General features: G+C 46.4%; 1 protein-coding gene across 1 annotated transcript in view; it reads right to left on the bottom strand.

The window, feature by feature from the left end:
* TG (thyroglobulin) overlaps positions 1-14928 on the bottom strand; it is a 241191-nt gene that overhangs the window by 28629 nt on the left and 197634 nt on the right. Inside the window, exons 42-43 of the mRNA XM_063079279.1 lie at positions 6858-7022; positions 5667-5834 (exon numbers count right to left, since the gene is read on the bottom strand). Of these exons, the coding sequence (XP_062935349.1) occupies positions 5667-5834; positions 6858-7022 (333 nt within the window). The remainder of the gene's footprint in view (positions 1-5666; positions 5835-6857; positions 7023-14928) is intronic.

The following is a 14928-nucleotide window of genomic DNA, read 5'->3' as shown; positions in this document are numbered from 1 at the left end:
CCAATTTATGAATGGGCAAAGTACTCCGTGGACACTGGTGGACTGTTTGCGTCCAGAAGAGATCACAGTGCAGTGGAAAGAGGGGGGTGTGGGAAGCGACTCCCCTCCCCCTCAGCCCGCTCTGCTCGGCCTTCCCTTCCCCATGTCCACTGCAATGGCCCATCAGGGTCTCCCACGACCCACGTCCCATCAGGTCCAATGGCTGGCTCTCTGAGCTCATCTCACTCAACTCTCAGTGACATTCGACACGTGACCTCCACTTCCTTTGAAAACATTTTCTTGGCTTTTGTGACATCACATTTTTCTGGTTTCCCTCCAAAAATCTGTGTCTACAACCCTGACCTCTGTCCTGAACTCCCAATTCATTTGCCCAAATGTCAACCCAAGATGTACCCCAAGCCTGATCATTTCTAACTGATGCCACGTCTATGACCCTAATTTAAGTTACTAGCTTGCACCCTGGATTCCCACAACAGAGCACAGTCTGGTCTCTACTTCCTTTGTTACCTCTCCTTAGTCAGTTTTTCACATGGCTGCCTGAATGCTCTTTTTAAAAAATGGTAAATCGATATAATCACTTCCTAGCTTAAAAGCATTCCAATAACAGCCCTCTGTAAAGAGAATCAGATCGCTTTTCTGATGGCCTGAAAGATCCCCGTAACTGGTCTCCTCCACGTGCCAGCTTCCTCTCCTACCACTGCCACATTGTCCACAAGGTTTCCTAGCACCTGACCTTCCCATGTCCCCTGAACAGCCAACGCCATCCCTGCCTCAGGGCCTTTGACCAGCTCTTCACCTAGACGTCCCTGCAGCTGGTTCCTCATCAATCAGGTCTCAGTCTAAAAGTCACCTCCTTTGAAAAGCCTTTTCTGACTGTCCATAAAGTACTTTCCTCTATCCTGTCACTTCTACAATTACCTCATTTTAATTTTCTTCAGAGTGCTTTGCAGGATCTGAAATTCTTAATTTATTTGCTTATATGTCATTGTGTCCTCTCAGGAGAACAGAAACTCTATGACTCAGGGGCTTTATCTGTCTGGTTATAGCTTTTTCCCCCAGAGCCTAGAAGAGAGCCCAGAATGTAGGATCCTCTTAGTGATTGTTGAATGCATGTGTGAATTAATGCATGGGTGACCCCCAACTCCTCTGCTTATTATGGTGTTAGGGAACAAAGGGCTGGCTTCTCCATCAAGCACAGCAGACCCAGTGCCAAGGGCCAATCATGCATTAAGGGACCCCAAAATATTTTCATTTTGATTTCTTTTAAAATTAGAAAAAAATCCCACTAATATAATAATAATGAAGCTATAATAAGAAGTCCAGCTTGGTTTACATTCATATTTATACTAATTTAGTCATAAAATGTAATTTTTAATATTTGGGGGGTGACGAGTTAAGCCCTCGGAGTCTCAGCTTCTCTGAATGGGTTCCCCCAGCGCATAGGGCCATCGGGAGGGCTGGACAAGGTGGTGTGTGAGCAGCAGCTTGGAATGGCTTAGGTCACAGTGCTGGCCTGCAGGGTTTAGTGTGCTAGGGAAGCCCAGAGCCTGGAGACCTGCAGGGTTCCCTGGGTCCTGGGAGCTGTTAAAGTTCTCTTTTGACACAGCCTGGACAGGCAGAGTGGTCTCACCGCGCCCATTCGAAGACTAAAGAAACTGCAGCTTAGACTAGCTAAGCAACTTGCTTAAATAACCTGACTACAGCCAGGAATTGAGACCCGCTTTTCTGATTCTGGGTCCCCACTGTGTCTAAAGTCCTGACTCTAACCCCTGCTCAAGCACAAGTGCGGGGATTCAGTACACAGCGCCTCTTTCCAGGAAATCTCATGCTCATTCTCAGGACTCCTGCATGCTCCTCTTAACTATAATCTGTCACCAAAGGCTCGATACTCTCGTGCTGGGGCTCCTGCCAGTGCCCTGGGCTGCCAGGGGCTACTTTCCAACTCTCAAGCGGGCTGCCCCCCACACTCCCTACAGGACTCCCACACCACCTGCTCCTGGACCAGGCAAACTCCTGGCCAAGCTCAGGGGCACAGCAGCGCTCTTCTTCTGATTTTTCTCGCCTTCCTTGGGGATGCTTGTGTCGAGAGGGGAAGGCAGCACATTGCATCTTGGAACAAATCTGCTTTTGATCATGCAAATGAATGCTCGGTTAATGTAGGCAGACTGTCAATTTCACCAGCAAGGAAGAGAGCGAGAGAAAAGGGGGCAAAATTCCCCACCACAGCGACGGATGAAGAATTTCAATGGAAAGCTGCTATTTCAGAAAATAAGATCATTCACCGTGAATGGAGAACATCGCAGGCAGGCTTGATGCTCCGCGGGTATGTTGCTAACTTTGCCAGGTGTCATGAGAACTCCTTGGGTGGGCTGTCACTGCCCTGGGATGCTAGATGGGTGAGGGTCTTCACAGAGACTTCATGGAGCCCCTACCCACCCACCCTGTTTGGTCTGAAGGACTTTGGTGGGTCTCTGCTGAGATGACGGGTGAATTGAGGGGGCTGAACTTGGGGCGGGGGGCTCCTATCCTTCCTGAGGCTTCCCTGGAAGCTGCACTGCATGTGTTTGTGAAGTGGGATAGGATGGTATTTACGTGGAGTTGGCATGAGAAGAAAGTGTGTGTGTGCGTGTCTGCTACGAATTGGAAAATTGGTCTCAGGTCAGGTGAAGTGATTCAGTGATCATAGGTTCTTTGTATTCCTGCTTTCTCTGGATAATTCTCTGGATCAGGGACAATAGCTTGGACACTAATCCTAACATTAAAATTAAAGAATTAAGTGAAAAAAGTAACATTTATTGAGCATAAGCTATTCTCTACAAAATGGTGCATATTTGAATCCTCTGAACATCTTTATGAGGATATTTGCTAATAATCTCCCAACTTTACAGACAGAGAAACTGAGGCTCAGGCTCTGGGGAAACTGAATGCTCCTGATTACAACCCAAGGGCATCCAGGACACATTCCCAGCTCTGTTGACAGACAGCCAAGGGAGCAGGGTCCTGGTCAGGTCCTTGGCTATGGTGCCACCCCAGCTGGCAGTGCCACTAGGGGGCCAGTGACCTCCTTGCTCCCCTGTCTCCTAAGATTCTGGAATAGATGTCCATCTCTCCAGATAGCATGTTCCAAACTGTATTTCAGTTATTTGCTTTGTTTCTTTTCAATTTCCTCACCTGACCATGAGCCCTCTTGAGGGCAGGAATTCAGTTTGTATCTATGCCCTAAACACCTGACCAGCATCCGGCATCCAGCAAGTGGCCTCGTAAATATTGCATGACTACACACACAGGTCTTAGTGTTAGAAAAAATGCTTGATACCCTGTTTAGGTGGATGCAGTGATTTGCTGCAATTGATATGTTCTCCTTCTCAGCCCCAGATGCGGCAGGAGGGGCTGGCGGATACTGAATGACAGAGAACTGAGCAGGAGAAGGAGGGGCCGGGATTGAGGTCCTTGGGAATGTGCCATTCTGGGGTCGTCCTTAACTAACGGTTGTTGGACCCAGGTGCCACGGAGTCTTCTGGGGGAAAATGGAGGAATACACGAACCCACTCTCTAAATGCAGGCCACAAGCAGGCGGAGGCAAGGACGACATGAAACCCATGAGCAGGATGATGTGAGAGGAAGGGGAGCCTCAACACTGCTCTAGAGAGCAGCCGGCAGCTCGGTTTCCACCATGTGCATGCACCACTCTATTGCAGGTGTGTGTTAAGCAGGATCCTGAGGATTCCTCTGGGCAGTGATTGTGTATGGTGGAGGTATAGGTGGTCCCTGTTCTAGAGTTTAGCACAGATGGGGTCACGGTAAATCACTCCATTTGGAATCAAAAACTGTAGTGCAGACTTGGCCTTTCAAATGACTAGTTAGCTGACCTTGGGACAACTGTTAAACCTCTCTAAGCCTTTATTCCTCAGTACAATGGTGTGAAATACTGGTTCCCTACCTCACAGCCTCATGGTTGAGATAAAGTAAGAACGTGGGTGGAATCGCAAAGCCCTTTGCACACAGCAGCCCTCACGCTAGCTGGGTTCACATCCATCTGAGTACGCAGCGCACCACTGTCGGTGGTCTTTGTAGGGAAGGTCTGGCTTTTCCCAGAATGTCAGAATGCAAAAAGATGCCTTTGGAGTCAGACAGACCTGGATTTGAATTCTGGCTTCTCCTTGAACTAGTTTCCCATTTGAAAAAGAGTGATAATAATCCCTGCCTTGTAGGGTTGTTGTGAGGATGAATTATTTCATTGAAGACTCCTGGTTAGGGCCTGGGACAAAGTCGGTTCTCCATCATTTCATTCATTCACCCCAATGAACATTTATTGCACACCTATTGTGCAGCAGACAGACCTAGGCACCGGAGACAGAGATTTCATACATTCTAGCTGGGCAAGAAAGACAACAGACAAATACATACATAATGTATCAGGAGTTGTTAGTATTGGGGTGGGAAATATGAATGCTATCTTAATTTCACATTCCTCCATCTTTTTTTTTTTCATTTAACAACATATCACAGACATCCCTCAAGCCAATAGAGATATATGTAGTGCATTCTTTTTAACATCTACATACTATTTAATACTTCGTATGTATCTTAATTTAGTCAACCATTCCCCCATTAATGGACATTTGAGTTGCTTCCAGTTTTTTGCCACAGTAATTAATGCTGTGATAAATACCCTTGTACATATGTCATGTAAAACTGGCACTTTTATTGCTAAGATAGATTCCCCAAAGTGAGATATATTACCCAAAGGAAATAGAATAATCCAAAGGAATGCAGGATCCTGTTTGGTTGCATTAATGATTTTTTTTAATGCCAGTTATACCAGCGAGTATTCAATAAAAACTACAGAGGCCCATGCTGTGTGTGGGCAGGGGAAGGTGCCTTCTGCCCACACCAAGAGCAGCCCTCTCCCTGTGTCATGCACTGGGGTCCCCACCCCAGGGTGACTACCCAGAGGGCTTTGGTCGAAAGCAGCTGACCCAAGGCAGGGTGCAGCAGAGGGCAGAGGAGTGCATGCTCAGCTTCTCCCGGGGTCAGCTGCATCCCAGTGAGAGGCTGTGCCTCTGGTCAGAGCAAGAAGTGTGTGTTTAGGCAGATAAAAGATCTCACAGCTCACTCCCACTTTGCTGTGCCTCCAACAAGTCGCAAGAAGCTGTGTTTTCCCCAGGGCCATTGTACATGTTTTCCATGGGAAGAAAACCAACGTGGAAGGCTGGGGTTCGGAGATCCCTTCCAGGACTGGGAAATGGTGAAGTTTCCACAAGAGTCCCTTCATCCATCTGCTTCTTCCTTCCAGTTCTCAGTAGGAAAAGCCTCTTTCAAGGAACCTGGGTCTCAGTGGCCCAGAACCTGGGTGTTCCAACTTGGAACCTGGAAGCTGCAAACCTGCCAGGGCAGCTTGTGCTCACTGTTCTCTGTGGGATTCATTCATGGATGTGATGTGTAGATGAATCTGTTGTTGACCACTACCCTGCAAGTGTCTAATTTCTGAACCCCCTCCATTACCACCTCCCAAACCCACATAGCCTTTGCACATAGCAGTTTTTCCAGCAATTATTTTTAAACAAGCAAGTCATTCAATGACTCTTGATGAAAGGTAGACATTGAGGTACACAGCCACCAGGAAACACCCAGCATGAGCCCCATGAGGCCTCTTCTCCACCTACCTTCACGGCCTTTGCCCTGTTGATGAGCCCATCATCCTGAGAACTCCCAAGGAGCAGATCGACCTTCACCAGTGGAGATCTCTGCAGTGCTCTGGCTGGAGCCTCACGGAGGAGCTGGCCATCGACCACAGGACCCCAGTTGTGGAAAGGGCCACTCACAGCCAGAAGCTGTGTTAGATGCAAAGGATGCCGTTATTCACATGGATATTACCCCTTTTTTAAAATAATGGTATTGGAACAATCATTTGCATTGCTTTGCTTAACAAGGTCTTAACCATAGCAAATACCAGTGCGGGCTACCCATCTGGGGCTCTATTAGGAAACAAGAGTAAAACGACCAGAACAACAGGCAGCCGGGACACCAAGAGACAGTGCCTAGAGCTGGAAGGCAAATCTCACTCTTAGCAACAGCTGCTCCCCAGGAGAGCATCCAGAGCTTCCCTGCTGAGTAACAACAGATCCACAGGGAGGCACAGGTAAGCCTGAGCCTGTGGGTAGAAAAGAAAGGCAGGGAGACCGTGATTGAAAGAGGAGGTTGTGCTTTGTGACAGGTGAAATTACTCAGCTTTATTTACGATCAGATTAGTCCACATTTAGGGGAGCTGAAGATAAGACCCACTCTAGGTCTGCAAGTCCAGACTCATTGCTGGGGAAATCAGGCCATCAGCTGAAATGACAACAGTTATTCATGCTACTGTCCCCTTCATTAATGACAGGGCCAACCAAAGACTTGGGCTGTGAGCAAAACGTTTGAAAGAGAGCACACAGCTATCTTGTCTAAGGGAATAGGGTGGCCCAAATCCATTGCCCATCTGTGAAGTCATGTCTATAATGCTCAATGTGTGTAGTTGTGACTTGACCGAGTGCCTACCATGGTCCTGGCACAAAACGACCGTCCACGTGCGTTCTTTCATTTTATCCTTCCACTCTATAAGGTCCAAATCATTATTCCCATCTTATAGATAGGAAACCCAAGCTGCATGGAGCTCTGTCTGCCTTCAGTTTCCTGCTTGGTCGATTGTAGACTGTGGCCTGTGCCAGGCGCTGGGGGTGAGGGAACGTGCATTCCAGCTCCAGCTGGTCATCAACCTACTGTGTGGCTTGGGTGGGTCATGTCTCCTTGCTAGACCTTCATTTTCCATTTGTACAAGATCAGAGAAAGTCCCTCCCCAACGAGCACCTAGTGCCCACCTTGGTCTGGGCGTCATTGAGGATGTTGGCGGGCTTCTGACGGAGGCAGGACATCATATCTTGGCTGGATGAGGTGGGACAGCTGACTTCCTGTGCCAGAGCAGCCGCCTGCTGCTGAGCCCTCTTGGGGCTGATGACAGCAGACGGAGAGAGCACAGAGCCACCCTGGAAGAGAAAGCAGGCTCAGGGCTAAGTGTCTGATAAGCCCACAGACCTCAGGGCCAGCTCAGGGCTCTGCATCCTTCCTCCACTCTTGGGGGTCCCAGGACCCTTCCCAGGAATGCACACAAGGGGGTAGGTTAGTACCGATCAATAGCATATCAACAACATACCAATGCGCTGTGTGGTCTTGAATGGCTGTCTCCCTAGGCCTCAGTTTCCTCACCTGTGAAATGAGGGCACTGGACAAAAAGATCAGTGCTGGCTATACAGCTGGAGTGGTATATAGAGACAAAGGGCTGATGGTTTCTGAACAGGGCCATGGATCCCGACAGTCCTCTGAGAAGAGAACTCTGTAAAGGTGGACCACATCCCACCACCACCTTCTGGGACTCCTTAAATAGCAAGCTTTCTTGGCTCAGTGAAGATAGAGTCGGGTGCTGGGAGCATTTCCTTTCCAAGAATGGGAGTGGTGGGAGCTGCATTCCAGGAAGTGGATCTCTGTCTGGACCATTGGTGGAATCGGGTCATCTGCCCAGGGTGGAACAGATGAGCTGCATAGGTCTTGAGCAGTGCACGGTTCCCGGGCACATCCTCTGTGGGTCACCCCCACCTCTGGCTCAGACACGGGCTGCCCACTGAAGAACCAGGGACAACAAGGGTAATACTAGTGCCACTACTGTTACTAGTGCTACTACCAGTAATAGTAATAACAATAACTACTGTGGGTCAAGGACTAAGATAAATTAACTCAGGAGCGTCTCCTGTTTTAACTCATCTAATTCTTACAGCAACTATGAGAATTAGTTGCTGTGATTGTCCCCATTTTACATTACGGAAATAAGGACATAGGGGAATTAAGTAATGACCAAGGTCAAAATCTTGTAAGAGGTGGAGCCAGCCTGTGGGTCCAGACAGCTGGGCTTTAGAGGGTCTTCTGCTGTAGGACCCCAGGTGGGGAGTGACATGTTCTATGACCAACAAGCTGCGTGGTCTTAGATGAGTCACTTCTCTGGGCTCAGACCCTTCGTTGTGTAATAAGGGGCAGCTGCGGTTCCCCTGGGGCGAGATGCCTAATGCAAACAAGGACCAGCCACGCTGGAGAGTTTTCTCTGCGCCAGGCACTGTTCTCAGCATTTCACAGATATTAACTTATTTAATCCTCACAACCATCCTACAAAGCAAATGATGTTATCATCCCATTTTATAGATGAGCAGGTGGAGGCACAGATTGTTGAATGACTTGCCCAAGATCAAAGAGCTAACAAAAGGGAGAGCCCAGATCTGAACTCTATGGCCAAGGGCTTAGCGAGCATGAGGGTGGCATTTCATACATATACACTTGGCAGGTTCTTGATGAAAGACAACAGCACTGTTATTACTATCACCTCTGTTTAGTTGTCAGGTTCAAGAAGCGGCCTTGTGGCCAGAGTCAGAGGCAAGGCCAGACAGTCAGAAGCTCGGCTGAGGGGCAGGAAAGTATGCAGGGTGTGGAGCTGGAGGGTCCAAGACACAGCCGTCCTTTCCAATAGCTCCAGGCAGCTCAGTGCAGGGCCAGCAGCATGGTCTACAGACTCAAAACAGGGATGGGCCATATACTGGGTTCTCTGTCCTCAATCCATTTAGATAATAATATGCTCATAGTCTCCCCATACTGGCTGTGTTTACCACGAGATGCACAGAGCAAGTTTCCCGAGCTGGGTGATCTCCAGCCAGTAGCTCACTCTGAGCTTCTGCACCCATAAAAGAGGCAGAATCCTAACTCCCAGGCTCATCATGAGAATAAGGAGCAGTAAAAGTAAAATACCCAGCCAGCCCAGGGCCTGAAATTCAGTGATGGTGGCAAGGAACGTGAGTAACGATGAGCCCGTGCTCTTCACACACACACACACACACACACACACACACACACACACACACACACACACACACACGCACACGCACACGCACACGCACACACACAGGCGCGCACGATACTCAGGGTCAAAGCTCCAGGTTCTAAATAACAAACTGCAGGACAGCTGGGGAGGGGCCCTCAGTCCAGCATCGCCCGCAGGTCAGCCATGAGGAGAAGTGAATTTCAGGATGGGGCCCTGTGATGTTTTCAACATTTTCTTCAGCTATAAAAAGCCAGGCTTCCTGATATGGCGAGGAAGTGGTTAAAGGCGTGGGTTGCACTGATAGCTTAGAGAACTTTCCTCTCTTTTATAGTAGTTTGTTTTAATCGATTTTTCTGAAGGAACCTAACCTCTTTCTTCATGGAAAATCGGTGGTTAAGTAAACCAGCGGCCGGCTCAGCCCTCATTTTAAAGCCCTCGTCGATGGGAGACAAAGAACTGGGGGGTGGGAGGAGGGGGTGCTGTGCAGAGTCTGCAAGGTGCGTGGGCTTCGGGGTCAGAGGACCAGGTTCAAACTCCAGCTCTGATCCTTGCTGATGCAGCGACCTTGCGCAAGTGACTTTCTTGGACCCAGATTTCCTCCTCTGTGAATGGGTTAATAAGCCATACTTCACAGGGTGGTTGTAATGACGCTCAAGGCGGATGCAGGTGAAGTTGGCGAGTCCTCCACATTCTACACGGGGGGTGGTGGTCAGCACTGTTGTGAGCACCGAGGGTCTCACGGGACCCCTGCAGGGTTTGGATGTATCGGGCTCCCTTTAATTGGCCCGGTCATGCCAGCAGGTCCGAAGCCCTGGGCTGGCGCTTTATCTAAATCTGACCTATCAATGAAATGGCAATGAGTTTCCTCTCGGGTTTTTTTTAGCTTTAAAAATAGCACGAGCCAAAACCACAATTGCTGACCACTGCTTTGTCATCCCAGAGCCTCTGAACATTGTAAGGTGCCTTGACCTCAGTTAGCCACTATAGTACCCTCAGAGCCAAGACCTGCCCCTGTCTAAAAATTCACATAGACACATATAGTGACACACAAAGACACACAGACACAGAGAGACACAGACACACTCAAACACACACACAGGAAGAATCACACACAAAGACACAGAGATAGACACATTCAGACACATTCAGAAACAGAGACACTGAGAGACAGACACATTTGGAGACACATTCAAAAACACACATAGTAGTTGGTCCGAGCGTTGTGGGTTATTGTTAAGTTGATTTAACAAAAACACACACAGTGACACAGAGAGACACAGGCACACTCAGACGCATGCTCAGAAACACATACAGTCACTGACAGGGACATACACACAGACACAGGGAGACACAGACACACTCAGACACCCACTCAGAAACATGGTGACAGGCAGAAACACACTTATAGACACAGAGAGACACAGACACACTCAGACACCCACTCAGAAACACACACACAGAGACACACACACAGACACACTCAGATAGACACTCAGAAACACAGTCACAGACAGAAACACGTTCACACACAGTCCTAGACAGAAATACAAACACACACAGAAACACAAAGACACACACGTATACATACAGACACACACACAAATGCTCACACACAAGCAACAGCCCTTCTTGAAATGGACACTTCAGTGTTTCCCAGGAGGAACCTCTCGCAGGCCTTCTACAAAGATCTTGCTAATGAGAAAAGCAAGCAGGAGAGGGGTGGCTTCTGTGACAAATTTGGCCGCTGCAGCAGAGCCCAAGTGGCCCTACTGTAGGGGGGCTGGTGGGTCCAAGGGGCATCCTGGGCAGAAAGCAAACCCTTGAGCAAATGCCTGCTCTGACTCCTTCCCAGCACCCCCTCCCTCAAACGTGGATCCTCACCTAAGAGGTGGGGACAGTGACATCCACCTCACAGGAAAAGAGGGGAGGATGGGAAGCTCAATGCCTGCCCAGGAGGAGATACTCAGCCAATTCCTTACCCATCAGGCACATGTTGAATCGACAAGTTAATTCATGCACAGCCCATGCAGTGGTGCCCAGCATGTGGATGTAATACTGATGGCAAGAATTAACATTAAGTAGCACTCACCACGTGCCATGCGCTGTATAAAGACTGGACGTATGAAAGTGCATTTAGATCTCAGGACAACCTTATGAGGTGGCAAAAATCCGAGGTGGCAAAAATCCAAGGCGGAAATGGATCCACTCGCACCAGCTGGGGAGCGACGGAACCAGGATTTGAGTGGGCAGCTGGCTCCACAGCTTTGTGCTCTAAGAACCACTGCGTGTCACCAGACTCATGGTGGTGGTCGTCAGTCCCTTCACTCCATGCGTGAATGTGAGGCCAAAGCAAAGTAGGAAGACCATGGCTCTGGGTCCACACAGACCAGGGTTCAATCCCAGCCCTGTCTGTTACCATTTTGCCAATTCCCTATGTCTTTCTGAGCTTCCAGTTGCTAATCTGTAAAGTGGGGATATTATGGCAACATTCACAGAACTCATGTGCAGATTAAAGGAGGTAATGGATGTAAAATACCTAACATTCAATCTGCACTCAATAAAAGTTAATGGTAATTAACATTATGAATATTGTTAACCATAAATTTAATTCCTATAATTTAACTTATTGTCCTGGCTATAAAAACGTCACTGAATTAAACCCGTCATCACAAACTAGGTTGACAGGTCGCAAGAACCTTGTGATCTCCTTCTTGGAAGCCAGCTTAGGCTCACACAACCCCGTGCCGCTACTTGCTAAGCCAAAGTGCTTTCTTGCCCAGTATCATGATTTAGTTCTTGCCACAGTGCTATGAAGATAGGATTCAGTAGGAAGGACTATGTCTTTTTAAGAAGAAATTATCTGCCACATAGATCTTAAACCCAGAGCTTATTTCCACAACTTCTTGCTGGGGGAAACTGGACGTGTGACTCCCAAGCCCTGGTCAGAGCACTCAGCCTCTAGAAACTTAACCATCTCTAGCTGCCTTATTGGCTGAACTGAAAGCAATGACCATGCATTACTTGAGAGTTACCAGCCTGATATTTATTTTGACTCTATTTTATTCCAGGCAAAGTGAGTCACAAAAAAGTGTAAGTCCCAAGTGGGGGTTAGACAGGTGCTTTTTGAAAATATAGACTGTATCCAGCAGAAAACACATACTAGTGACCTCAAGACGAAGCTCTCTATTACCAGGTTCGAGAGAGCCAAGAATTCTCGTGCTTTGAGAATTCAGAGGGAGGGAGGGATTTCTGGGCACTCTGGTGGCCCTGAGGAAGCTGCAGAGGACCTGAGTGGACTCTGATGAGAGGAAATGATCAGAACAAGGGGAAGGAGGTGGGCACGTAAATGACAGATGGGGTCAGGGGCCTGATTACACAAACGAGCTACAGAGTACAGAAGCTGGGTTCTAGGTAAACCAGCACTGCCAGAACAGGCAACTCAAAAAACATGTATCAAATGAATGAGCAAATGACAGGGAGTGAGGGAGTGAGCGGATGAATGAATAGACGGATGGGCCATTAATTCTCCTGAATGAAGGCAGGAATTTGCATAGAGGGGTAGTGAGGACTAATGTTTAGGGGACGTTAAATCTGAAACTAAGCAAGAGATGCAACTTAGAGGGTGTTAACTCTGGGATACAGTACAGGTATCCTACAGGCCATGGGGAGTAAAAGAGGGTTTTAGAACAGGAGATTACAAAAGGTATTTAGGAATGTCACTGGGTCATCTATCTTTGCTTCCTCAGTGCTAAAAATGGTTTGCAACACTCAGTAGGCCCTCAGTACATGAGTGAGCGTCAACGCCTCATGAATATGAACTTCTGATGTCAGAGGTCACATGGTAGTTATTCCTTTATTCCCAAAGTCTAGCACAAAGCCTGGCACACAGTAGGCCTTCACTACATCTGTGCTGAACATAACTGAAATGAATGGCAGGATGGCAGCTTGTCCGGCAGAGTGTGGGATGTGCTGGAGATGGAGCGTGTGTGGTAGGGAGTCCAGCAGAGACTTGTGTGGTCTAAGGACGAAGGGAGGAGGCCATGAACCAGATTGCCATGTCCACCACCCTGCATGTCCCTCATCCTCTCCAGAGAACGGGCTCAAACTTGGGTGGTGCCACCAAATACTATGGAGTTGTTGGATTGGACTCTGCTATTGAGCAGCCAGTGTAGCTCAGAGAGAAAACTCTAGAAACTAAAGCAGACATCGACTTTTTTTAAAACTGCTACACATCCAAGTTAGTGTTAGTATTCTCTTGAATGTTTTCTACACTGAAATCATCTTCTTTTCTTGATCCTTAAAAGCCTGAGTTTTACTCCAATTTGTAACTCTTCAGTTTTGGCAAAACTTCAGCCAGAGGAATGATAATTGATACATCTTTCATCTTGAAACCCTAATCTTAGGGCATAAGAATGCACTTCTCCTTCCTTCTTAGAAATCAGCAATTTTTGGTTTTACTCAGCGAAAACCCATAGAATTTGTATGAGAAAAGCAAAAGCGTAGGTTAGCCCTTAACGTCCTTCGACTCTCAGGCTGAGATTTCACTCTTGTCTTCTTACAAGGCATTTAAACAACTGGCTGGTCCTAGTCCTGACCGAGGAGAGCATCCAAAATGTGACATTTGAAAGTGGCCTGGTGACTATTTCTCCTTCTTTTATATACATAAATATGTGTTTATATGCATACATATGTTCATACATTTATGTATGTATATTTATATATTTATATGTAGAAAATAAGGGGAACATATTGTTTTTGAACCTGTCTTTTTCACCTAACAGTTCATCATGAATATCATTCTGCATGTTACTTATTCATTTACAAGATTGTTTTTAATGCCAGCTTGCACTTGGGTATTTAGGCTATGAGGGAGAGTCAGAGGGCTTAGGAGCACCTGCGGACCATGCAGTATGGTAGCCTTGGATGCAAATCTCAGCTCTGATTTGTAGCTGTTTAATTTGAGACTTTCTTCATCTGTAAGGAGGAATATACCAATATTAATAGCTTCCCCATAGGACTGTGGTACTAAGAAAGTGAGAAGATTTGCAATTAACAGTACAGTGTATTTCAAATTCTGAGTATTCAGTAAATGATGGCTATTATTATTTTCAGTTTTATGATGTTATAGACAATATTGTAATGCATATCTTTATAGCTAAATCCATTCATATATCCACGATGATTTTCTTATATAAGGAAATTACTGTCAAAAGGTATAGATTTTTTTTTTCTGAAAGATAAAAATTTATTGATTGGTCTATTTACATAACATTTTAATGGTTTCCCTTTAAACATTTAAATGGTGAAAATCTTTATGAAAGGAGAATATTTTTTGTTTCATATATGTATGATGAATATTTATACGTTATTTTAAGTTGTTTCTTGGTACCTATAGCTAATTTCTTAGAAACGGTTTTATTGAGATATAATTCACATGCCATATGAGTCACCCGTTTAAAGTACAGTTTGATAGTTTTTAGCTATACTCAACCATCACCATAATCTAATTTTAGAACACTTTATCACTCCACAAAGAAACCCTGTGCCCGTCAGCAGTCACTTTCTATTCCCCACCCCCAAAATCCCGTCCCCCAGACCCAAGCAACTGCTAATCTACTTTCTGTCTCTATAGAGTTGCTCTTCTGGACATTTCATATAAATGGAATAGTATAATATGTGCCCTTTTGTGTCTGACTTCTTTCACTTCATCTATGTTATAGCATGAATTAGTACTTAATTTCTTTTTATTTTTGAATAATATTACATTGTATAGATAAACTATATTTTATTTGTCTGTTCATCAGCTGATGACATTTGGGTTCTTTCCACTTTTTGGAAATTATGAATAATGCTGCTCTGAACATTCATATTTAAGTTTTTGTGTGGATGCATGTTTTCATTTTCCTTGGATGCATACCCAGGAGTGGAATTGCTATATAATATGGCAACTCTACGTTTAAACTTTTGAGAAGTTACCAAACTGTTTTCCAAAGTGGCTGCATTGTTTTATATTCCCGTTGGCAATGTATGAA

The sequence above is a fragment of the Cynocephalus volans genome, chromosome 15, assembly GCF_027409185.1.
Source record: "Cynocephalus volans isolate mCynVol1 chromosome 15, mCynVol1.pri, whole genome shotgun sequence".
In the NCBI taxonomy this organism is placed as follows: Eukaryota; Metazoa; Chordata; class Mammalia; order Dermoptera; family Cynocephalidae; genus Cynocephalus; species Cynocephalus volans.
Note: the sequence above shows the minus strand (reverse complement) of the source record. Positions and strands in the feature narration are given on the sequence as shown.